General features: G+C 37.3%; 1 protein-coding gene across 3 annotated transcripts in view; it reads right to left on the bottom strand.

Annotated features, from left to right (window-relative positions):
* The window catches only part of Btk (tyrosine-protein kinase Btk29A), a 950018-nt gene that overhangs the window by 556253 nt on the left and 367668 nt on the right, over positions 1-26097 (bottom strand). For all 3 annotated transcript variants that reach the window (XM_081737808.1, XM_081737807.1, XM_081737809.1), the window contains one exon: positions 11176-11383. In XM_081737808.1, the coding sequence (XP_081593934.1) occupies positions 11176-11383 (208 nt within the window). The remainder of the gene's footprint in view (positions 1-11175; positions 11384-26097) is intronic.

Raw genomic sequence — 26097 nt, 5'->3', positions numbered from 1 at the left:
AAGGGAGCTTCTATCTTAGCGCGTCCCCCAAAAGAACAGTTATTGTAGTCAGCGACTAAAGTTTTTTCCGTTAAGTAAAATTTATTTTGGGAATAACTGCGGTATGGGTGGAACGTACTATGCTGGTATGGCTGGAACGTACAGCAAATTATATACACGGAAAGAACTTTTGTTGCTGACTGTACATAATGTCAAAGTTTGATGAACTGTTATTAAAATTATTCGAACATTCATAACTCGAATTACCATTCGAAATATAGTACTTCTATTATTTACATGTTCGTTTCCAATATTCAGGTTATACGAATAATTATTTGTTATCCAAAAAAACTATTCGAATAACTAATTTTATATTCGAATAATGAATTTTTCGAACTTGCACAGCAATAGTTTGAAGTCAACGTACAGACTCTCTTCTAGCTCACTGGTTAGTGGTTCCATCATCGTTGTGGAAAACCAAAGTTCCACGGCTGGTGTGGTTCAGATCCCGAGATAAGTTTGCTCCACTTCTCATGCAGAAAAGGATGGTCAACCTCAGACAAATCTATATAAATAAAAATGAAAGTCACTATGTGTGACTATGTAATAACTCTTGAACCACCTGATCGATCTCGATCAAATTTTCCACACAGATGAAGTTCGGGCTTTGAATGGGTTTTATAATTGCACTTTGACGGCACAACTTAGGGCAGGAAATACATTTAAAAATGATCGAAAATGACCGATATTACTGCCGAATTCATTGTTTTCGGGATCTCTGAGACGGACAGTGACATTTATGATGCCGTTTAAATCCAAATTCAGCCCCACAACTTAAGACAGGAGGAGGGGAGATATATAAAAATGATCGATTTTAGAGAGAACTTCAGAAATACTAAAAAGTTATTGATTAACGGAACATATTATCATCTTTAAAAAAAAATAATAATAACGAGCAAAACGGAAATTGACGCTGGTATAATACAACGGCCATACTGAAAGTCATGAGAAACATGTTCTCACAACCGTAATCTTTAGTTGTAACTGAAACCAAGTATATAATCTCAATCTACAGACCTTTCTTTTTTCCAGACGTTTACGCTGTTTGTTGCTAGCACGGACCATAGGCGGGATTTTCAAAATGGCGGACAGCAATGTTTCGTTTCGGCAGCGTGCTGTGATTGAATTCCTTGTTAAAGAGGATCAATCTGCTTCTGACATTTACCGCAGACTTCAGTGTACCTATGGAGATGTGTGCATGGGTACCAGCAGTGTTAGGAAATGGGGGAAACAATTTAAGGATGGAAATACGAGTATCAAAGACGAGTCTCACAGCAGGCGCTCTCGAACTGCCTTCACGGAACGCAACAAGATAAGAGTTGATGAGCTGATTATGGGAGATAAGTCTATTACTGTGAATGAAATCGCTGCAAAACTTGGTGTTGGACACAGCGTGCTACAAGAAATGATTCACAGTTTAGGTTATCGGCAGGTTTGTGCCCGTTGGGTGCCACGTTTATTAACCGAGGACCTCAAACGTCAGAGGCTAACCATTGCCCAAAACCTTCTTCAGACATTTCGACATGAAGGTGATGACTTTCTACACCTGCAAGGCGAAAGGGAATAAGTCAAAATCACTACTTTTCAGGAGAGAGGTTTAAAAATTTTTTTAAAGTTCAGTCGCCTATATTTATTTTTGTATTAATGATATAAATGTGAAAGTTATACAGTAACATACTTGGTCTTATACAATGCTGCAGATATGTTTTTTTCTGATACTTACAGCAACATTCTCTTACAATAACCAAAAATACGACTTATTACCTTTTTCCATTTTTTTAGTTATTAGTTACTAAGGGAGACGAGATGGTATAAGTCACCATGAAAATATAACCTGTTGTACAAATTATGGCATTTTATTTATTTTTTAGTTTTAACTTCAGTTTTGTTTATTTGTTAAGCTTTTTATATCTATTGTGACAAGTTTTTTTTTTATAAAATTACACTTATTTTTACATGAACAAAATTAATATTTTAAGTAACTTTGAAACATGATAGAGCAGATTTACTTCGAAAGAAAGTATTCTAAATTTGAATCTTTACATTTTTAGATAATAAGTCCATTTCAATCATTTACAGCTCTTCTTCTTCTTCTTCTTCTGACTGAATAATGTCAGGGTCTGTGAATCTTACAGCTGGAGACGACACCAAATATGTGTAGAATCCATGATATATTGGATCTATTAGGGGTAACAAAGACAGAAGATCTTTCTTCTTTTCAGGATTTATTGGATTAGGACCTGAGTAGGTTGGACAAACCGTTGCATTTTCGCCAGTGTTTCCTCGTCGACGAAGGTCCATTGTGAGAAATGTATCATCATCTCGAAGACTTGTTTTGTAGTAGACTACACCAAATTCTCTCTCGTATTTCAGCCATCTTATTTCGAGCCATTTTACTTTATCTCCTAAAGCGTTGTGATGTCTGTGGACAAGCGATGACTTTAGCAGATCTGAGAATGAAAGTAATTTTGTGGTATCCATTTCCACAACTGTGAATGGTCTCTTTCCTCGAGCCATTCTAACCATCATATAATATTCCTGTGGGACACGAATTTGAATATTAGAACTCTTTTTAGATTTCTCAATTCGGGCATGATCAGCATCACACTCTAGATGAGTATGTCCAGGTTCCAAAAATTTATGATCTATTCTCTGTAAGGTTTTCTTTTGTTTAAGAGCGAAGGTACACATTGCCACAAAATTGATATTTCTATTCTGGCCACCACACGTGTCAGAATACATAGTAAGGTGTTTCACTGACTCAGGCAAATTCATTATATACTCAAACATACACGATGCAATCTGATTGGACCCTCGTCCTCCTATACCTTCGTGCCACATGTAACAAGTTGCTTTGTCATCATTAAGTGAATGAACAGTTAAATTGTATGCCCATAAAAGTCTTTTGTAAAATGACACACTTGTATGTAAATTTGGCGTCGGTAAGCATTGCTGTAAGTCGAATGTAAGGACAACTGATTCTCCTCCACTTCTCTTGCACTTCTCCTTGTCACTCCTCTTCATGTCATAAGCATATTCAGCTTTAAGTTGATCAGATAGCTGCCTTTGAATATCGTCAGTCTCACTTGAGGAACAATATTTTAGTTTAACGTTAAGTGTGTCACAAACCTTGCACGTATCAATTCTTGGTCTTTTAATTGAAAGAAATGGAAATTCTTTACGCATAAAATTGCGATAAAATGTGTAGTTGACAGGTTTTATGCTTTCAGGACACTCAGATTTGTACATTTCATATATAATTTGCTTGTTTAAATAGCTAGGTAGGTATTTCTTGCTACTTCTTTGTCGTCCATAATGCGACTCACATGCAGGTAGTTTGTTAAAATGTTCACGGAGAAACAATAAACTTTCCTCAGATATTTTATTCGATGGAGTAGTGGAACCTCTTCTATCGGGAGATAATATTCCTGATTTCTTCTTTTTGTTTATAACAACATTCAAGTACTTGATCCCAATGGAAAAGGTTTTACTGAAGCAGCCTTTGCACACTTGAACTTTATTGCCACCAGGATGAGTTAAAAAATATTTGCAAGTCACATTACGATTTCGTGGATTTTCTTTTCGAGGTCTTGAGCTTTGTTTTTCTGATATGGATATTAGATTGCCAATAAACTGAGTTTGTAAATTGTGGTCTCCCAGCTTCCAAAAATCTTGAAAAATGGTCTCGAGTTCCTCTTCTGAAAATTTCTTGTAGCATCCGGAACGACACAGGAAAAGAGGTATCCTCTTCTTTTCAGGGACTATAGTTCCACTTGTCGAAATGTACTGCTGTCCTAAATTCTTCTTTTCCTTTGCTTCCTTTTTCGACATTCTTCGCTTCTTTACTTGCCGATCGTTAGACTGCTTACTACTAGGAAAATCTTCATCCCTTTTCCGTTTACTAAATACAGTATCAATGTTTTTCGTATCCTCATATTCTGAGTTGACACTAAGCTCTTTATTCTTGCTGTGTTTGCTTTGCGAGTCCAAAACGGGTTGGGAGAAAGATATACGTTTCTTAGTCTGTTTAACACTATCCTTATTTTGTTGGAGAAAACGTTTTCTTCCATCAATGTTTTTTTGATAAGAACTAGAATCCGAAGCGCCATCACTTTCTTCCGGGTGATAACTGGAACCAGAGTCCGAAATTAAATCACTGATACTGGAATCAGATAATTCATCTAAAGTGCTACACACGAAATTTTCTTCCATTGTCATTACTCCAGATCAAGTTCAAATCATATAAACTGAGCGTATAAGCCTTTAACTGGAAAACTAAAACATCTAAGTATGAGCAACAACAAGTAGAAACTGTTGCCAACAAATTTTTTCACGATTATGATTAAATAAAAGTGGCACCAAGCGCTTTGAAAATATTTAACGCACAACAATTTTACCGCTCTTTGATTGTAAAAAATACGCTAGATCAAAGTTTCCACCAGTTAGCCGCTTCCCTTTTTCCACCTTGTCAAACAGTATTATGTTACATTGTTCACTTTGCCGACAAAAGTAACCATAAGAACTGAAAACTTTAATGACTTATTACTTTAAGAATAACATACTTTGGTATCGTTTAAGATAGAAATGCATTTGGCGAAAGGGAATAAGTCGACTTATTCCCTTTCACTGTGTAGATCTTTGAATGATACTGACTTACTCAAAACGAGAGCATGCTTATATCTCCCTTATTTATTATCGTACGAGTGCCATTTTTTACAGTACATAGAGCCAAACCATATTTTTCAAATTGTCAAATAAAAAAAATATGAGATTTTTGACTTATTCCCTTTTGCCTTGCAGGTGCAGTATTGTGACTGGAGATGAAAGTTGTTTCCATCATTGTGAACCTGAAACAAAATGACAGAATATGGAATTATACCACCTGAATTCGCCACCAAAGAAGAAAGCAAAGACAGTGCAATCGGTAGGGAAAGTTAATGCGAAGCGTTTTCTGGAATGCACAGGTCTACATTCTAGTTGACTTTCTTGAGCCTGGGCAAACCATAAATTCTGCTCGCTACATCCAGACATTTTTGAAGCTCCATCGTGCCTTACGTGATAAACGCCCTGGAAAGACTATCCTTCAACAGGATAATGCGCGTTCGCATACTTCATGTGCCACTATAGAGATCAGGCGATTTGGGTTGGAAACACTTCCACATCCTTCCTACAGTCCCGACATGGCACCCTTCGACTACCACCTTTTCGGTTTTGTGAAAGAACAGATGCGAGGCCATCGCTACGAGACACTGGAGAATATTCGGCAAGGAAAGCGTCAGTGTTTACGGGCAGCTGGAACGGAATTCTATTGCAAGGGTGTTTTCAAACTTGCAGAACGATAGGAAAAATGTATACAAAAAACAGAGACTATGTGGAAAAGTGGAAGAAAGGTCCGTAGATTGAGATTATATATTTGGTTTCACTTACAAATAGAGATTACGGTTGTAAAGAAATGTTACTCACGACTTTCAATATGTCCCTCGTATAACCCCAATTACTCGAACTCCAATTATCCGGATCGATATCACGAAATAAAAATAAACAAACAACAAAGAAAAAAAATACTGATGAGAGGAAACTGACAAAGAAGCTGACGATAAGGAACAAATACCACTGGAAGACGTGCGGAGAACATCATCGTGACAATTTTTGGCTGTTTCAATTGTACGCAGATGACGTAACCGAATAGTTGCAGTACGATTTTAACGAACTAGGGATTTCAAATTTTGAGTTACGATAAAATTATTCAAAATATGTTCCAGTCTCAGCAGATGGGTGAATAAAGTGACATCGTAGCCTCATTGAATCCAAAACGGAAAATGGAAACGGAACCTATATGAGTGAGTCATTCTCTTATCTTGATACGCCTTGAAGTGAATAGAAACAGCAACCTGAATGCGACTACATACTACCTTTTTTTTATGTCAAACGTTTGCGGGACTTGGCAGTACGTAAACAAGTATCCACGGCAAAACAATTCACTCTGTCGGCCATATTCTACTATTCGTACGTACGTACTACTGTACTGTATTTTTTAACTATTTGTAATAAAAGGGATCTTATTTTCAACATACATTAGATTTACTTTTTTTTTTTAATAACCAAAAGAGATTTTAGGGATTTTTTAATTTTATAATAATCTGTTCCTAGTTCCTCTAATTAACCGGACTACTACAAACATATATGTATTGCGTCCAGCGTCCAGCAGATATTATGCCGGTTAATTGGAGTTTTATTGTATTCTCCACCATGGAAATAAAAACTGCGCCTTCTGGAACCGTTTTGAAACTGGCAAACATATTCTCCAAAGAAATTTATGAGCAGAATATTTCCACGCGAGAGAGCGATTATCATGATATTCCTGGTCGAAGGAGCAAAAGCAATGATCTCCTTCTGCGTCTTATCTCGCATTCATCCCAGATCTCTGTTGGCTGCATTTGTGTAAGAATCTTTCTCTTTTCTCTGCACCCTACTTCAAGATTGAGACATAAGAACACGGTTTTGGTTACATTGTGAATATGTTTTCGTACGAAAAAAAAAAAAATCTGGTTGAAGATATGCTTCTAGACATTTAACCTCTTCTTTGCAGATGCTTTACTGTCTATATCAACCACCACCACATGGTCCTTTCCAAAGAAATCCCATGAGGTATTGATAGAATTGTAGGTCGAAATCAACTACGAATTTAAGTCTCGTTCGTTTGTTTATTTGTTTTCAGCACCTAAATCGGGGTTTCTCAACCTGGGGGCCAGACCGCGAAGGGAGGGACAAAAAGATAAATGTAACTAGGATTTAGTACTGAAAAAATACATTTTTAAAGATTTTTTTTTCTTTTGATAGAGATATTTTTATTCCCAAAGTTATTATAAAATACAGCAAAAATATTACGGTCCATTCAATAAATAACCGAAAAGTTGTATAAAAAATACAAAACTTCGACAAAGTTTGGGCTTCTTTGCTACTTTTTGGTGGTGTCCTAGAACTATTATCAGATGGGCATGGCACGCCTGCCTCGCGAACGGGATGCTGGGAATAGTGAAACAAGATGGAGGCACACAGGTTTGCACCAACGTGGATCAAAGGAGCGTCATTAGATTTCTGTTAGCTGGAAGGTTAAAATCAAGGATGTTATAAAATAGAGGATCTGCCCATACGCATCTTCATCATATGAACTCAATGAAGCCAAAAAACAACCGAGCATCGACTGAGCCGGCACGTCTGATTGGCTACTTTCGTTTCCGCCATGATTGTTGGCTCGGAACATTGCAATCTTAGTGGCTTGGAGTGGGCAGAGTAGGTGTGGCGAAGCTGTGACGTATAGCTTCACGATTTTGTAGTATGCGCAGATCCTCTATTTTATAACATCCTTGGTTAAAACCAACCGAATTCACTGTCGGATGGCAGTGCAATAGTGCAATATGGTGAAATTTGAGTCGAATACAAGTGTACGTCTGAGCAAATAAGTTCAAACCAGATGTAACAAGTGTTGCAGATTCGCCAGCTAGGACTCTCGATTTCTGCAGTCACGGAGAACAACATTGTGAGAGTTGATAGAGAAAACAGGCATTTTACGGTGATTGATATTGCTGCAAAGATGAATATTACTGTCGGATCGGCCCACCATATTTTCGTGATGTATTGTATCTCAACTCTTCAGCTAACAGAAATATGATGATATTCCATTGCTCCACGTTGATGCAAACCTGTAAGGGTATCGACATCTTGTTTCACTGATTCTGAGCATCCTGTTCGTGAGGCAGGCATGCCAGGGTAATCTGATAATAAATCTAGGGCATTACCAAAAAATAACAAAGAAGCACAAGCTTTGTCGAAATTTTGTATTTTTTGTACAACTTTTTCTGTTATTTATTGAATGGACCTTGTATAAAGAAAGCAGCCACAACCGAAACGCTTATTACAAACCAAAAATTACTTATAGGGATCGCTAGCAAGAGGATAAAAGTGGGATCGTGACGTAAAACAGAATGAGAAAGCCTAACCTAGGCTATACAAGACTGGCCATACAGTTTACGGTGGAATCCGGATTACCGGAATACGTTCAATTTTACTAATGGTCTTAAACCGGAAATCGAATTTGAGACCACGTACACCAAAAGCGCAAGATTAGCTACTAGCGTAGGTGGGAGGGCGAAATTTTCATTTTGATACGGTGAATTTCTATTCCTCGTTCATTGAAATGATGTCCTCATTCTAAAGCTCACAATATCCGAAGAGATTTACCATCACAGAATGAAAGCTCCCTCCCAGATCACACTATGTGTTAAGTCTCGCCAGTCAGAATTGTCATTATCCACTTCTATAAGATCTTGCTTTATAATAATATCCCCTCTAACCTAATCAAGGGTCTTTTCATGTGACTGCATCTATTGTAATATTCTGTAGGTTGAGTCAATAACGTGCACGAGACTTTTAGTCTTTCACTATTTTATTATAAGGATGTCGTATTGTGGTAGGAGCTGGTACCACACGTTCTCCGCGTGGGATCTGGCAACACTCCTAGCCTCGTGCTGTCCACTACCTATAAAGTGCAGTCCAAGTATGACTCGCCCTTCTTCTTCGTCTTGGTTAGAGTCCGGCAGGCAGCAGCGGAGGAGGCGGCCCATAGAAGATCCTAGTTTGGAATGTATTATTGCGAAGTAACAGTGCTGAACTTGTGTGTGAAAATGTTAGAATCACACTAGAAGTGAAAGTGGGCTTATAACCCAGCAGTTTCCGAAAGTTAAGTAGCTGACTATTATTTTTTTCTTTTCCTTTCAAAGAATAATCTTCCTTAACTTCTGTAAATGTATAATTCGAAAATATATTCTCCAAAGTCGAACGAAGTGTTTCGTTTCCAATTGCATCCCTAGATTTCATCATCTACTTTCATCAAAATATTTTCCAGGTAAAAGAAACGGGTGCTCCTCTCGTTACCAGGCAATGTGCTCGTTGAACGGCCTTGTACGTTGAACGACCACAGTATGTAATTATGATATAAAGTTAAAACAAAATCTTTCGCTAACAATCGAATCACTTTTAAGTAAATATTTTCAGTGTTTGGATAAAAAGATCCTCCTCGGCATATAATGTTGTCTCGGGTTGATAGGAAGATATCCTAGCTCAAAGTGGCCACAGCCGGGATTGGTGACTCTGTAGACCACAGCGGTCTCAAGATTAAGCATCGTAGGTTAAGTCTCCGTAGCCCATAGCGACCTCGGGAGTAGGTATTGTAGGAGAATGGCCAATACAAACAAGTAATCGACGACTTCTTGGTCCCGACGTCCTCTTTTATAGCCGTCCTTTGGAGGGGTTGCCATATTTCTTCGCGGTTTTCCGTGTCATCTTCGTATCTTCTTAAAAATGTAGTTTCCTTCTGTTGTCTGCCACTATTTGTTCACAAATCGTGAAAAAATGTGTTTCTTGCATAGGGAGGGCAATGATTTCCCGTGAGTATGTATGTAAATTTCTTTATTTCCCACGCAAAATTTATGGCTTGACACAATTTGATTAATGAGATTTAAATCATCTCAGGAGCATAATGTCCAAATCACGAGCTCGAACTCAAACTCAATAAGATCTCCCTACTGATTTGGTTAATGCAGCCCCAGTGGAAGATCACTGAACGCATTGCAGTATTTCAGATTTCACCTTAAACTGTAGATCCACGTCACACACTAGTCCCTTCCACCCGAAGCAGTACATACATCTGATTTCTCTTCTGAACAGGGTTTCTCTTCTGAAACCAACAAAATCAGACCGAAGAGAACGCTCTAAAAAGGGCAAAAGACCACCTGCTGCTCGAAAACTCATCTAAGCCGCTTTTATGCACGGATTCTACGTCGAAGATTAACACCAGCCAGACTCTTTCAACGTATAACAATTTAGTACGTAAAATTACGACGGGTCCCATACACTAACGTATTGACAGATACTAACAAGACTAGTGTATGGAATTTTATGGTTACGTCGGAAAGATACGTCAGTGTATGGTTGCCTTAAGGAAACAGTTTAGGTCCGTTTTAAAGGTAAGATTTGTAACCAATAAAACAATCAAGATTCACTTGCTTTAGAATATAGTACACAAATCCTAACTGGATTTGTAAACACAAGTATATATTCATAGTACGTGTACGACAAATATACAATCTTGTTTAACATTTCAGCATCCTCATGATTGAGTCTACTAGGCGTGGTTCTGGATTCGAATTCGAGTGGGAGCTACTCCCTTAGGACACAAACCCAAGTACTAGTTTAGACTCGACATTAAACTGTAGATTCCGTCTCATTTAATAGCCTCGATGACCAAAAGGAACGTTAATCCAATTTTACTTTAAAACAATAAGTTCCTTCTCATATAGCCTCGATACTGAAAACGGAATTAAATTCAATCCAATGAATCGTCTGGAATTTCAAGATTAAAAAAAAAAAAATCAGCCATAAGCAGCGGCACACGCAAAAGAGCGGTACGTAAAAGTTCCTCTTCTACGAGGTGTTACCAAAAAATAAATATCGGCATATTAAGACACGAATAGAGAAATTCGCACGTGTCCTGAAGCGACACGAACGTGGGTTCGTAAGTCCCGTTGGCACTGCGGACGTTTACGTCACTGCGGACAGTGTTACGTGTATAAGAAGCATAGTCAATTACTTGAAGAGAAATGAGTAAACGTCACTGTACAGGTAGAATGCAAAGACTGAAAAGAAAAGAAAACAATAACAGTACAGTAAACTCCGATTATTCGTGCTAACCATCGGACAAAACGAAAAACTCCATGATCGCAAATATTGATTGATTTTCCACAATTAATGGTTTAGCGTAAGAAAATCATGAAAACATTTTCGAGTGTTGCTGTTCACGGCACACGCAGCTACTTGTTCGAGCTCGGTTCACACGTATTAGGAATTTCTTGTTTCAATCTTGTGAGTGCTTCTAAAGAAGTAAAAGTAGTAGTAGGAGCTATAATAATAATAATAATAATAATAATAATAATAATAATAATAATAATAATAATAATAATAATAATAATAATAATAATAATAATAATAATACCCTGTACGAATAGCTCGCAAACTGGTTAATCCGTGCACGTATAATCAAGAGTTTAGTGTAATAATAATAAAGAGAGCTCTACTTACGTAACCTCAAAGCTTGCAGCCAATCGTTACGATCCTGTTCGTGACATGCAATGACATACAGTGTGTATTCTTGACCACCATCCACGTAGCCCACTTGGAAAGGGAAACCGACTAGATTAGGTGGGTCCGAAGAGTTGTCCCCACCTAAGAGAGCTTCCTCAATCACTTGGATGCAACTCAGATCGATTCGACCTCGTTCCTTCTTTTTCTGAAAAATAACAGAGAGAAACAAAATATAAAAATCAATTCAGAGACATTTCTAAAATACTAAAATAATAATATTCTTAAATACCGGTACTATATACAAGTGGATATTTTTTACTTTCGTGTGGAAAAATTCGGTTCCATCGCCAGGGCAAAAACATGTGACTTTTAATTTGAAGATCAACGTCTCATATACAGTAGATTACAGGCTCTACAAAAACTCCAAACACAAACTATTAATATTATACATTCTAACTAACCAACTCTATGACCTATAGAACCCGAAGTTCCAGCTCTGTACTGACTTCTGTTCTTAGCCAACTGGATTCAGTTTCTACTTTGTAATCCTTATAATCTAAGAATAGGTACTATCTTTTCTCTTAACTCTCTATTCAAACCGGAAGCGGCAGTAACTAACCTCTTCCGGTTTTATCGTTGATTGCTATAGAGTAAGAATGGTAGTAGATAGCGAGATGAAATTAAACGTCCCCAAAATACATTTCACTTTTACTCTAATTTGACTTCGAAAACCTGAAGTGGTCGAAATCTATTACCACTTCCGGTTTAATTAATTAAAAATCACGCAAGTAAACCAAAACTCCTTCATATGATGTACACGTGACAGCGCTACTTGTTAATAGCTGTATTAGAAACAGAAATAGTATATCAACCTGCAGACTCATCTTTGTACTGGAACCAGATTCTCAGTGAGACACCCACCTTTCCGGTACTAGTTTGAGCATCATGAAGCAATTGGGGTTTGGGGATATACCGCAATTAAGAGGGAGCAAAATTATAACACTGTAAACTGATACCTTAACCATGGAATAATACACCTGAAAGTGTGTCAGATCAAAAAAATATATAGCTTTTGTTCAACCAGTGACGGATTAACGTACAAGGTAAACAAGCTATAGCTTAGGGACCCACTCGCTTGGAGGCCCCCAAAAAATGAAGAAAAAATTGATTATAATATAATTTCCAAATAACAAGACAAAGCTAATAAAATGTATACAACAATGGTGTTTTGTACTAGGCTTTTATGAAGCAAGTAACAGGGCTTTATTTCACAGTCCCACTTGTAATGAGGCCCCTCTTATCCAGCCTCACTTATAATGGAGCCCAGTTTCCCAGCCCTGCTTGTAATGGGTTCTTGTTTCCATTTAGATATCCATAGGTCCATAAATTACCACATAGCATATATTCAAACCTACAAAACGGCGACATTTTGTCACTGAAAAAGAAAGCTTGATGTATAAGGGGCCCCTTTCAATAGCTTAAGGCCCCGTCAAACCTAAATGCGGCACTGTGTTCAATACTCGCAGTATTTATAGTATTTACAGTATCTATTTCAAATATTGACCGCCAATTAATGCAATTCTCAGAAGTATTTTTTAAGTTTATTTTCACCACCAAAATAACATGTAAGTGTATAGGATACTCATTCTGCAATCATCCTGTTTTGGTAATACCTACTATATTGACGACCACGCTTCTTCTTTCTTTATTCTCCAGAGACGTTGACATAGCCTTTAAATTTACTTTAAGTGAGTTGAAATATCGATACAACGAATCCTCCAAGAAATTCTACACCTTTTCGTGATTTCCTTTGGGGAAGAAGAGAAAATTCTGTCATGAGTTTCCTGAAATCAAATTCTCTCTACCCCATGGGACTTTGGAGAATTTCTACCAGCAGCCAACTCCTTATTTTCCTGGAACACTCAATATAAGCTTTTTTTTTTCTTTCGTCATAGTTCAATAGACGCTTTCAGTGACAGCCAACTGTAGATAATGACAATGTAAGTAATACACACTCTCACATACACACAAGCAAGAAAACGCAAAAACATACACACATACAATAGAACAGACTCGATTTAATTATAAACATATACTTGATAAATTCAATCACCCACGAGAATACAGGGTGTTTCAAAATTAACATCGGGGATTTAAGGCTCTGTAGTATTTATTACATTTAACGTATAATTATAAATAATACACCAAATGAAAGAGCAACTCAAACAGTTTTTGTTACAAGTGCTTAATATGAGCACCATTCGTCACATGGCACACATCGAGTCGATAGCCGGGTTCTTCCCAAACTATGACCAGTTTGTTTGGAGTAATTGTTGCAACAACTGCTTCAACCCTCTTTCTTAAATTCCTCAATCTCCTTAAAATTCTTTATACAAACGTCACTGGAATTCTAATTCACTACTAGCCTTCCGAATTGATTTATTGGGGCTGCACGTAAAAGACTCTCTCACTCGTTCAACACGTTCTTCAGTCACTCTTGGTCGCCCCATACTCTTCCCTTTGCACAGAGAGCCAGTGTTTTCAAACTGATGATACCATCTACAGGTGCTGTTACCATTTGGTGGATTGGTATTTATCTTAATACGGAAAGCATGTTGCACCGTAACTATATATTCAGTCTTTGCAAAATGTAAAACACAAAAAGCTTTCTGCTTACTAGTCGCCATCTTTGCTACTAGCGCCTTCTAACGGCAGACAGAGGAAACAGTGCATGCACATGCCTGCGTATAAAACGTATAATTGTAAATTAATTGTAATAAATATTAGAAAGCCTTAAAATCCCGATATTCATTTTGAAACAACCTGTATTATAAAAGAAATACAACTACAGAGGATTGTTGGTGGTAAAATGTTCTTTTCTGAGGTGTTGTTCCAGTTTCAAAGCTAGATTTTCAGGATATATTCCTTACAAGCAAAGATACGATATTAGGATTCGAGTTGCGCAATAAGAGTTATATATCCTTTAAGAGCATCAAATAGTTAGTTAATTACCAAGTTATTAGCTGCGGTCCGCCAATAGAGAAAAAGTGATGAGACTTCAAAGGTAAATTAGGGCCTATTGCAAATACAAGAAAGAAAGAGAATTCTGTCTCTGCTATGTATTTGGGAAGGTAGATAGCGATTCAAATGACATGTTCAAGCCATACAGTTGATATAGAGAGTAGAAAGGAACGAATGATCCAACAAAAGCAGTTTGTGCAGCATGTGCACATTTTACAATGGCCATCGACTCGGAGTGATAACAATTCAGTGGTAAGGGAATCGAAGAAGTACTGAATGGGTGTCTGGAATGCTTCCGGTTCGATACCCAGGTATCCTGCTTTGTAGAAAGCAAATCGAACCATGTTGCGGAACAGGAGAGCACAGAACTGATACAGCGTAAACGATTGGAGATTCAAGAATGTGTCACGGTGCCAGATGTTCGTGTCCTGGGATTGTGTCAGTGACGAATTTGACAGTGTTCTCGTAAGGACCGAAAAAGTACACATCCAGCGGATGCACTAGTCCTGTGCATCCAGCCAGGATCAGTTTCTTCGTGAAACTTCCTCACTTTCCCAAATATATAGGAGAGACGGAAGAAACGCGTTCTTTCTTTCTTGTGTTTGCCATAGGCCCAATATTACCTTTGAAGTCCCATCACTTTTTCCCTATTGGCGGACTGCAGCTAATAACTTGATAATTAACTAACTATTTGAAAAAAAAAGGAAATAAAATCTTTAAGTTTTACGTCCCACGATTATGCCGGTTAGGCTAAAGGAGACGGTGATGATGAGATATGAGTGAAATGGTAGAATGAAGAAAGTGGGAGGAAACGGGAGAACCCCGGGAAAATTCACGATCACGGGCTTTGTCCACCACAAAGTCCACACGACGCGAGCTGGGATCGAACCGGACCCCAAGCACCGGAGGTGAACGCTCTACCACTGAGCCAACGCGGCCCCAACTAACTATTTGATGCTCTTTAAGGATATATCACTCTTATTGCGCAACTCGAGTCCTGATATCGTATCCTTTGCTTGCTAGTAAGTTACGCTTCCACGCGGTTAAATGGTACCATTCCCCTCATTTGTAGTAGGGAAATTGAGTTTAATTTTATGAGCTAATTTTTTTAACGTTATCGTGTAAGTTGCAACATATCATACAACACACGTTTAAAAAATATTTATATTCATATAATACCAGTAAAAAACTAACAAAACTGGAAACAATAAATAAATAAATAAATAAATAAATAAATAAATAAATAAATAAATAAATATAAACCTTTGAACTGGTGAGGATTTGAACCCAGTAACCCACTTGGTTTATCTTTCTTTGATTGATTTTACTTTGTAGACTTCCAAATTACGAGATGTACAAGTATAAGGGGTCTTAAAGACTGACTATACCTGTCTAGTGCAAGAATACGTTTTATTTTTGCCCTTTCTCTACCGAAACCGGAAATGACAACTCAACCAGTTGGGAACATAATGATTAGTAGTAGAGTGTTCACCTCTGAAATGACGGGTCCATGGTTCGATTCCAGCTCATGAGAATTTATCGTGGACAACACTGTGTCCATAAGTCCTCTATGCACAAGTATAAGGAACCTTAAAGTATGACTATGTCCGTCTGTCCAGCAATAGGTTTCGAAGCAAAAACGGTGAGATGCTAAGAAATGAAATTCTTATTTAGATTCAGTAGTCCAAGCAAATAAGTTTTATTTTTGCCTTTTCTCTACTAAAACCGGAAATGACAACTCAATCTGTTGGGGGGCACAACGACTCAGTGGTAGAGTGTTCAACTCTCGAATCAGGAGTCCATGGTTCGATTCCAGTTCATGGTAATTTATAGTGAACAACCACCGTGTCCCTGCACAGCAAAAAATGAGGTGTTGAAACATGTGAATTCAACACCAAGGACATACCCTTCCGAGCATATCAAGAATAACTAGTTATTGGTTGTGAGAATTTGCATTGTTTTTTATTGTTTGGTATAAGCAAAGCTTTACGCAGTATACTCGGCATTTATACCGAATAAAGAATAACGTTCTGAGATTTCTGTAATCGGTTTCAATAATAGTTGTGTAAACTCGAGAATTATCTGACAACAGTTACATGAATAGCAGTCCTGCCATCTTCTATTTTGTTTCAACGTACTAAGATATAAGAATAACAGATAAGAAAAACTGATGGCAGCACTGCTATTCATGTAACTATTGTCAGGCAATTGACAAAGGACCCCGCACTTTTCTTATGGAAAGTGGCTTTCGGCTAATGTTGTTGAAACTTCGCTGGTTGATAGTTCTTAACATGTGGATCAAAAGTCTCAATGGGCACAAAGACCGAAATCCACTCCTTCTCCCCAAAAACCGCCTCCAAGTAGCTGGGGGGATTGAACTTATTTCAGCATGTAAAACAATTTGTTGTTTTAATCAACTCAACAAGGACCCCAAACAACCACATGTTAGACTATCAAACTACCCCACTTGATACCGCCCTTTTCCCCCCACATATCCCCCCCGCGAATTACCTTACGGATGTTCCATATTACTGTAGTTTATAGTTGCGCGTATCTGTTGAAATACCTACAGTTTTGGTCTCACCGACGATATAATGGGTTCCACGTATCGCTGATTACGAATCTGAGGTGAGAGTTCTAGAATTCAAGATGGAGGATCAATATGGCGGATCAAAAACACGAAACTCCTGAATGTAGCCACAAATAGCTGTTTACTAGGGTATTTTGGGTCGTTGGTTACGAATCTGAGGTCAAAATTCTTGAATTCAAGATTGCAGATCCAGTATGGTGGATAAAAACGTCGAAGCCACAAATCGTAGTAGACTAGAGTGTTTTTAGATCGCTGTTTAAGTACGCAACATTCCTTGATACTTCAGCCACCATGTAGAATTATTCTGCACCCTTGTCCTTTACGAAAACCCACCACAGATATCTTAATGCTGAACGGTGTTAAAATAATTCATCAATTATCTGTTCATTATTTTCATCATTTCGGTTTGCAGCATCTAATGTGGTACTTAGCAATGAGTCATCGGGATATCTAATATTCTGTAAATGTCGTGCATGGCCTAAATACCACAAGACACTTGCTACGTGCGCACATGTACCTAATGTACTAGCACCACTTTGACATATACAGTAGTAACCTTGAATAACATTTTGATCATAATCCTGGTCATCTTCATCATTGGCTACATATGCTATGAAAACTTGATGCTTAGTTGCATTGCGGAACCTTGAGTAGAGACGTATGCGCAGGAATCTCGGTTCAGTTACGTTTTCGTCAAGCTAGAATTGCTCATCCTTATCTCGTATTAGTTTATCTTGGACGTAAGAGGATGAGAGATCTATCTGATATGTGCCTACAGTCAAATCTCGTAAGTAGTTTAAGTTAAGTACAGAGAAATCAATTAGGCTTTGATCATTCAGCGGTACCCATTGACCGTTACTTCTAATAGGATTATCTACCTCCACTCTTGCTTTAACAATTCGGCATGATTGACCTATTTCCCATTTCTCTAGCTAATTCAATGGTTGCATCTTGCATGAAAATAACGGGATGGTATCTGTTCAAAATAGCTCCAGCTATGCGATAGAAACTATTCAGTTTCTTTGCATGTTGCAGATTCAATCTTTGTGCTAGAAACTTAAAAACAGATCTTAGATGCCCGTTTCTTGCCTCGACTACCCATCGACTTTTAGTAACTAGTCGAGAAGTATTCGCATCTTCTGTTGATAGCCTAGTTGTCTTTCACGTGGTAGTAGGAGTGAGGGCATTCTATGATCAATTCCTAAATATTCCAGTAAAGGAATTGCATCGCGGTATCCTCTGTCTACTAACACAATGACCAGGATTATGATCAAAATGTTATTCAAGGTTACTACTGTACATGTCAAAGCGGTGCTCGTACATTAGGTACATGTGCGCACGTAGCAAGTGTCTTGTGGTATTTAGGCCATGCACGACATTTACAGAATATTAGATATCCCGATGACTCATTGCTAAGTACCACATTAGATGCTACAAACCGAAATGATGAAAATAATGAACAGATAATTGATGAATTATTTTAACACCGTTCAGCATTAAGATATCTGTGGTGGGTTTTCGTAAAGGACAAGGGTGCAGAATAGTTCTACATGGTGGCTGAAGTATCAAGGAATGTTGCGTACTTAAACAGCGATCTAAAAACACTCTAGTCTACTACGATTTGTGGCTTCGACGTTTTTATCCACCATACTGGATCTGCAATCTTGAATTCAAGAATTTTGACCTCAGATTCGTAACCAACGACCCAAAATACCCTAGTAAACAGCTATTTGTGGCTACATTCAGGAGTTTCGTGTTTTTGATCCGCCATATTGATCCTCCATCTTGAATTCTAGAACTCTCACCTCAGATTCGTAATCAGCGATACGTGGAACCCATTATATCGTCGGTGAGACCAAAACTGTAGGTATTTCAACAGATACCGCAACTATAAACTACAGTAATATGGAACATCCGTAAGGTAATTCGCGGGGGGGATATGTGGGGGGAAAAGGGCGGTGTCAAGTGGGGTAGTTTGATAGTCTAACATGTGGTTGTTTGGGGTCCTTGTTGAGTTGATTAAAACAACAAATTGTTTTACATGCTGAAATAAGTTCAATCCCCCCAGCTACTTGGAGGCGGTTTGGGGGGGGGAAGGAGTGGATTTCGGTCTTTGTGCCCATTGAGACTTTTGATCCACATGTTAAGAACTATCAACCAGCGAAGTTTCAACAACATTAGCCGAAAGCCACTTTCCATAAGAAAAGTGCGGGGTCCTTTACAAAACTATTATTGTGACATTTCAGAAAATACAGAACGTTATTCGTTACTGGTATAAATGCCAAATATACTGCGTAAAGCTTTGCCATACAAAAGAATAAAAGCAACGCAAATACAGTTAGTACCAAGTTATTTCTGATATGTTCGGAATGCAATAATCCTTGGTGCTGAATTAACAAACAAGTAACACACTAAAGTGGCACTCACTTTGTGTTATTTTAACATCTCATATTTGCTATGTGTATCTTCTCGGGACACACTGATTTCGTCCCCCAATCTCATTCCACCTATTCAGTTATGATAGATCACTTTCATTAATCCTCCGTCATCTTTAGCCTAAACGGTATAGCAAACTAGACATTATATTTAGTTTCATATCTGTGCCAAATATACGCAATTAGGTTACTAGATGGCTAAACATGCAGTTAGATAAATATTAATACTCAAATATAAATGTGGTTAATGCCCTTGTCCTATTTGGAAATAATTACATTGAAACAATACAGTTTTAAGCTCTAATTAAAACATCACAATGCTTGTAAATCGGCAAAATATCTCCACAGTTTAACACCCGGTAGCACAGGTCTGAGATGTATTCGCCATTTTATTATTAGGACAAGCTGAGATGTTTGCAGCAGTTTATTATTCGGATATAGTGTTCATTTATATCATATCAGGTGTTCTAAAAATGACACCCACGGACTACAGAGCACTATTTTACAAGTCAAAAAGTAAAGCAAAAAATATATATCATATCACTGAATACCTTTTGGATCCTTCTCTGGAGACGCGAATTTCACTATGTGGCAATGTTATAGATAAAGGTTACAAAGATCTACCAATCCATCAAATAATTACATCGATTCTTGTCAGATGGCGGTTAAAGTCGACAGACGTTGTCACTAACACCACTTATTAGATGGTATAACAATCTATGTAACTCGTTGATGCATTCGCAGAGCAATGCCAATAGTTCCAAGTCAATCTGCGATGTTGCCACATATTCCGTACAGCACCTGAAGGAGACCCTGGAGGGTATACCATTATATAGGATTTTCCCTTTATTTTGGCCTCAAGAATAGTAATTGTTGTCTGTGGGTGCCACTTTTAGAACACCTGATTTTTAGAACACTTCGGACGGGAAGAATCATGTTTATGCACAATATTTGAAAATATCAAGTGAAATAAATAACAAAGTCCTGTCTGGAAACAAGGAACCGAGTAAAGTAAATAACGACAAACAACGCATTCGGCGTTGTCCTTGTCAAAACTAAAGAATTCAAAAATAAATAAATAAATAAATAAATAAATAACCACGAGCTACGTTTTTGGCACTGCTCATGCCAACTCCTGGGCCACCTGATATGCATGTTCTTCACTAAACCAATCAAGTTAGTGACCACGAAAACTATGGATTCGACACTAATCTCGGTCATTTTGGACATTTTATTTTCCTCAGTTTTCACTCCCATTTCGTACCGACGAAGACTGAACTTGGATTTTAACGACATTGGGTCTCTCACTATTCATTTCAGTGACCCCGAAAACCATGGATTCGATATCGGTTTTTTTTTTTTTTTTTTTTTTTTTTTTTTTTTTTTTTTTTACATATCATCCCTTTCCTACAATCTACGGGGTCCCACTCTTCTTTTCTTTTCTTTCTTTACTTATTTATCTACTTATTTTTACAGATTTTAAGTCTCATATGCATGTCAACTTGCTTTTAGAAATGAGTTTACATACCAAATTTCACCTTCCTAGAATGAGGAATTAATGACATACTTTTTTTAAAAAAAAAAAAAAAAAACATTAATTTTAAACCACCTCTCTTGGGATATGAACCAAAAAGTTCTACTTAGCCTATCATATCTTCTAAATTACGGTCTCTTTGATAAAAGTACTTTGAAATAACAAGACACTCAAAAATTCTCTAGAGCGTTCATCTCCGGTGCTTGGGGTCCCGGGTTCGATCTCAGCTCGCACAGAGTGGACTTTGTGGTGGACAAACACCGTGCTTGTGGGTTTTCTCGGGGTTCTCCCGTTTCCTCCCACTTTCTTCATTCCACCATTTCATTCATTTCTCATTATCACCGTCTCCTTTAGCCTCACCAGCATAATCGTGGGACGTAAAACTTACAGATTTCATTTTCAAAAATTCTCGGAATGTGGTTGTAGTTTTGACATTTATGATGGAATCACAATGAATCTTGTGCGGTACAGTCCTTAATTGTCTACCTTGATAATTATGAATTCGACAACTGGGAACATGTCATAACAAGCAGCGTGCAAGAAGTGAAGTTGGACGGAGGTGATTAGTTGGAGCAATATCGCAGTTTGAGCAATGCTCAAACATCAAGTACATGCGCAAATGAGGGAAATTGCTTCCGAGACTGCGTTAGCCTTAAAACAGTTTAAGTTGACGGTTGAACTTTAAAAGATACCAAAAAAGGACTTTCGTCGGTGTTTTCAGCAATGACAGGAAAAGTGGGGCAAGTGTGTGTGCTCCGAAAAAGCCTATTTTGAAGGTGATTAAGACTGTGGCAATAAAGACTTGCAATAACATTTCGAGATCTTTTTGATTACTCTGATATGCCAAGTCCACGATGTGGCTTTGTATTTGGACAAACAAACATACATTCATTTTTAAATATAAGATGAACGTTTGTTTGTATGCTTGCTCGGTGTAAAAAATCATATCGTTAGGTAGGCATAGTTCTAAGTAACAGCACTGAAAAGACCGAAATCTGGAAGAGACAGTAGGCTATTTGGAATTTGTTGGTTCGTATCCTAAAGGCGGAGGAGGAGGGGCTTCAAAAGGAAAAAGTTGGTTTAAAATGTATGCCCAAATAGAGTATCTCACGAACTTCTCATCTTAGGAAGATGAAGGTATGTAAACTCATCCTAGGTATGTAAACTCATTTCTAGAAACACATGGCATAACACATGGACACACGCATGGTATAACTTATAATCTAAAAACACTGTGACCCCTAAAGGGGTGGAAGGGTCTGGCATGCAAAAATAATCGAAAAAGAGCGACCTTACTATTTTATCCATAGTTTTCGGAGTCACCCAGATGAATACTGACACTCTAGATCAGCGTTTCCCAACCTTTTTCAACTTGCGGCACACTACAGGTGTAACTTGAATTCTTGCGGCACACTCATATAGATATTATTATTATTATTATTATTATTATTATTATTATTATTATTATTATTATTATTATTATTATTTGTAAATATAAAATACAGTGGAGTTTTTTCTCTGTGATTACTGATCTCCTCACAAAGAAGAAAGCTCGATCACTGGTTTTCCCCCGGGATAAATCATTATGCATATTTTTCATTCTAATTTAAAACTTGACAACAATTGCACTGAAATATAGGACTCAGGTTTCTAAAAATACAATTCCTTTTTTCGAAAACTGTATCCAACCTTTCACAAAGAAGGATGATCACTAAATAATGAACGAACAAACAAATCTCTTACTTTTAAAACACAAATGTATGTAATTTGTATGCACGTTTGGTTTGTCGAAAGGATTGAATGGTATTTTAAATTTTCAAGTTACAAAATTGTCTGCAACAATAAAAAAGCAATAATGGTCATAACAATGATAACAAATATTTTTTTCAACGTTAAAAATGTAGAGAAAAGTAAGTCAGTATGAAACTTAAAATTGTAGATTCATAGTAGAGGTTCATAGTAATGTGAAATACAAATATACATTTTTCCCTATGTCTTGCAATTTGATTGCTATAGAATTAATAATTTTGTTTCAATTTCCTCGCGGCACACCAACGGTCCACTCGCGGCACACTAGTGTGCCGCGGCACACCGGTTGGGAAACGCTGCTCTAGATTATGTTTAAATTCAGCCCCATTCTCACCTACTGAGAGAGGTAAGAAGAGATTAAAAAGGTTCAAAATGACCGAGATTAGTGTCCAATCCATACCTTTCAGAGTCACTAACCTGATTTATGACAATTCCGATGACATTTAACCTCTAGTTTAGTCAAGAATTTGTGTCAGCAGGCCCGGGTATTTACAGGTGAAACGTTTCATTATTTACTTTAGGGTCAGTGAAGGTAATTATGAGACAAATTTCACAACTTTTCCACGTTACTCAGTTTACATTAGTTTTGAAAGCAGTTAACCTAGCTAGAAGTTTATGATGCTAATGGAGGAACAATTTGCTGCCAAGAAATTTCCTGTCGTCTCATAAGTTGATGAGTAAATGTCAAATTTGTGCTGTCTCATAATTTCCCTCCAAAAGGGTAATTATGAGACACTGGATGGGTAATTGAGACACCTGCTGTTCCCAGCTTTCTATATATGATATTGAGGTATGAAGGAATTCAATTGTGAGACAAAGAAGTATTTGTTATTTTGTGTTTATTACATAAAGATATACAAATATTTGGCTGAGTTACAAGAAAATAACTAAGAAAGAGTGAAAATAGCTACTGCTATTATTCTAACATTTTTGTGAGTTGACTATAATACCGCTATAGGCTAATGGTTATATTAAATAGTTTCAGGTTACAAACTGGCTTATGAAACAAATTTAGACAAAGTTCTAGGATGTTCACTAAAAACAACTTAGGCTACTTCTATTTCATTATGTTTTAGTATATTGATATGCAGCCTAGGCTATTTTCAACAAAATAATGTAGGTCTACAATTTTGAAAGTTACTAAGAAACGAGATTGTAGGACAGCCTAAACTACAGAATATACCTTTTTCGAAACTTAACAAACCACGGTTCAGATTGCAGTTATTTCTTAAATACAATAATCTAGCATGCGTCTCATAATTGCCCTCCATATAAGCAAAATGAGATACAGCAACAACAAAAATTTGTAACTCTGAAACGAACGCCCAAGGGACAAATTCTACTTAAGCTATAACTGCTGACCTATCAGGCTTCCACCAACACTCATTGGTTTTACAACAGTGATATTACTGCACGAGTAGATATAAAAGTTAATGATAGGATTTCATATTTCAAAACATTTTTTTTTTTTTAATGAACTTGTTTAAAAAATGGTATATCCAAACTTTTGTAAACTGAAACTTAAAAATTGCATCGTGAAGGATATTACTAAATGCCTGTGCTCTTAGTTTGTATTTACCTACAGTGGTTGAAGATCAGTGAGGGATCTCTCATAATTACCCTCTATAGGCAGTCTCTCATAATTACCCTCACTGACCTTACTTAGTTCTTTATTTTCAAATATTATGCTTGAACATTATTCTTCCCGTGTGCAAAATTATATATACTACATTCATTAAAAAAAAAAAAGTTCCCGGAATCAGCAGCGCGTGGCGCTGTTAATCACCTGATTTGACCTTTTTGGGGGGAGGGTTGGCACATCTGTCAGTGATATTCCCTGCCCCCAAATTTGAATATCCTAGTTTGCAATTTGTGAAAGTGACGCAGTGTTAAGTATATCTGTTTGGATGCATGTTTTTGCAACGGAGTTAATTTTACAACAACGGGTGTGTGTTAAATTTTGCGTTAAAAACGGATTCAATGGTGCATAGACCTTGGAAATGTTGGAAGAGAGTTTCGGCAATGATGCTATATATATGACAGGTTTACCAAAATGAACACAGTGGCAAGTCGTCGACATCGAAAACCGACGAGAACATCGATAAAGTGAACGAAATGTTGACCGAAAACCAAGTAACAATCAGAGAACTGGTAGATGACTTGAACATTGCTTATGGATCCGTTCCAGACATTATAGTGATTTTTTTTTTTTTTTTTGCGCCATGTTGAAGCAAAGTTAGAGTCGAAAAACCTGAATTTCACGAGAAAAAAGAGAGAAAAACAAAGGAACTGCGTCGATAACGCCACACATGATTTGCACGACTAAATCCGACGAAACCATAGCGGGGAACGCATTTTAGCAGCCAAGAGGAGATAATACGAAAATCGAAGACGGCTCTCATAGACATACCGAAAATCAAGTACCACAAATGTTTTAAAAATTGGATCAAGCGCTGGCGTAAGTGCATTACAATCAATGGAGATTACTTCGAAGGGGACATCATCAATTTTCAGGAATAAACTTGTAAATAATTTTAGGAGTGAATTCCGGGAACTTTTTGATCAAGGTAGTATTTTTCTACTGCTTACAGATTTTACGAAAACCCTGTCTGAGAGTCTGAAGAATTGCAGTCTAGAAGTACATTAGAATATGTTATAAAGCGATGGGGATGAGAAGAAGAGATCGTTATTTTTCTCAAGACCACGTTTCCGCTTATTTAAAAATTTAATATACGAAACTACAAAAGAGAAATACGAAAACCAAACCAAAAAAAATCACTATTTCTTTTTTTTTAAAGTAGAAACTACATCTATATAAAGCCGTTTACTTCTATCCATAAAAAATAATAATAAGAGAGAAGAGCTAGATAAATTTATAGAGAACTATTAAGAAGCCGCTAAAGGATGGATAACGTAATAAAACTTGCAAGTGTTAATCTTAAAAAAAAAAAAAAAAAAAACTAGTACTCAGTTTCAGCGCTGCCATTATTATTATAGCTAGCTAGTTATTTCCATTTCTATGACTTTTATTTCCGTTTCAAGAGTTGCCTGGCTTCCCCCCCTTTTTTTCTCTCTATCAGAATTCTTGGGCTCCGCTACCCTTCTCTTTGAAGCCACTTCACTGGCTTGCTTTCCGGATGAAGAAGAAAGATTATATGAGTCAGCGTCATGTTTGTTTGGCTCCCTTGTATGTATGTGTGAGTGTGTGTGTGTATGTGAAAAAGAGATTGGTTCGTTGTACGTCTTTGCCAATAACTTCCTCTGCCCTTCAGGGCATAAAGAGAAAGGCCCTGCGTAATAACATCGTGACTTCCATCCCGAGGAAAGAGATTCTTCTTATCACCGACCAGGACCCTTAGGCTACAAGAATCTCACAGAAAAGGGATTTAAGAAAAAGCAGACCCAATGGTATCTAAAGATTAAAATATTTGGCTCAACCAAAGGAATTACTATGATAGCCAAACAGAAACAAAATCTTAAAGCTTCACATCCTTGGATTATGTTTTTCTAAAACTCGACCACGCTAAAAC

The sequence above is a fragment of the Thermobia domestica genome, chromosome 14, assembly GCF_964235325.1.
Source record: "Thermobia domestica chromosome 14, izTheDome1.hap1.1, whole genome shotgun sequence".
Taxonomy (NCBI): domain Eukaryota; kingdom Metazoa; phylum Arthropoda; class Insecta; order Zygentoma; family Lepismatidae; genus Thermobia; species Thermobia domestica.
This window is presented reverse-complemented; position numbering and strand designations above follow the sequence as displayed.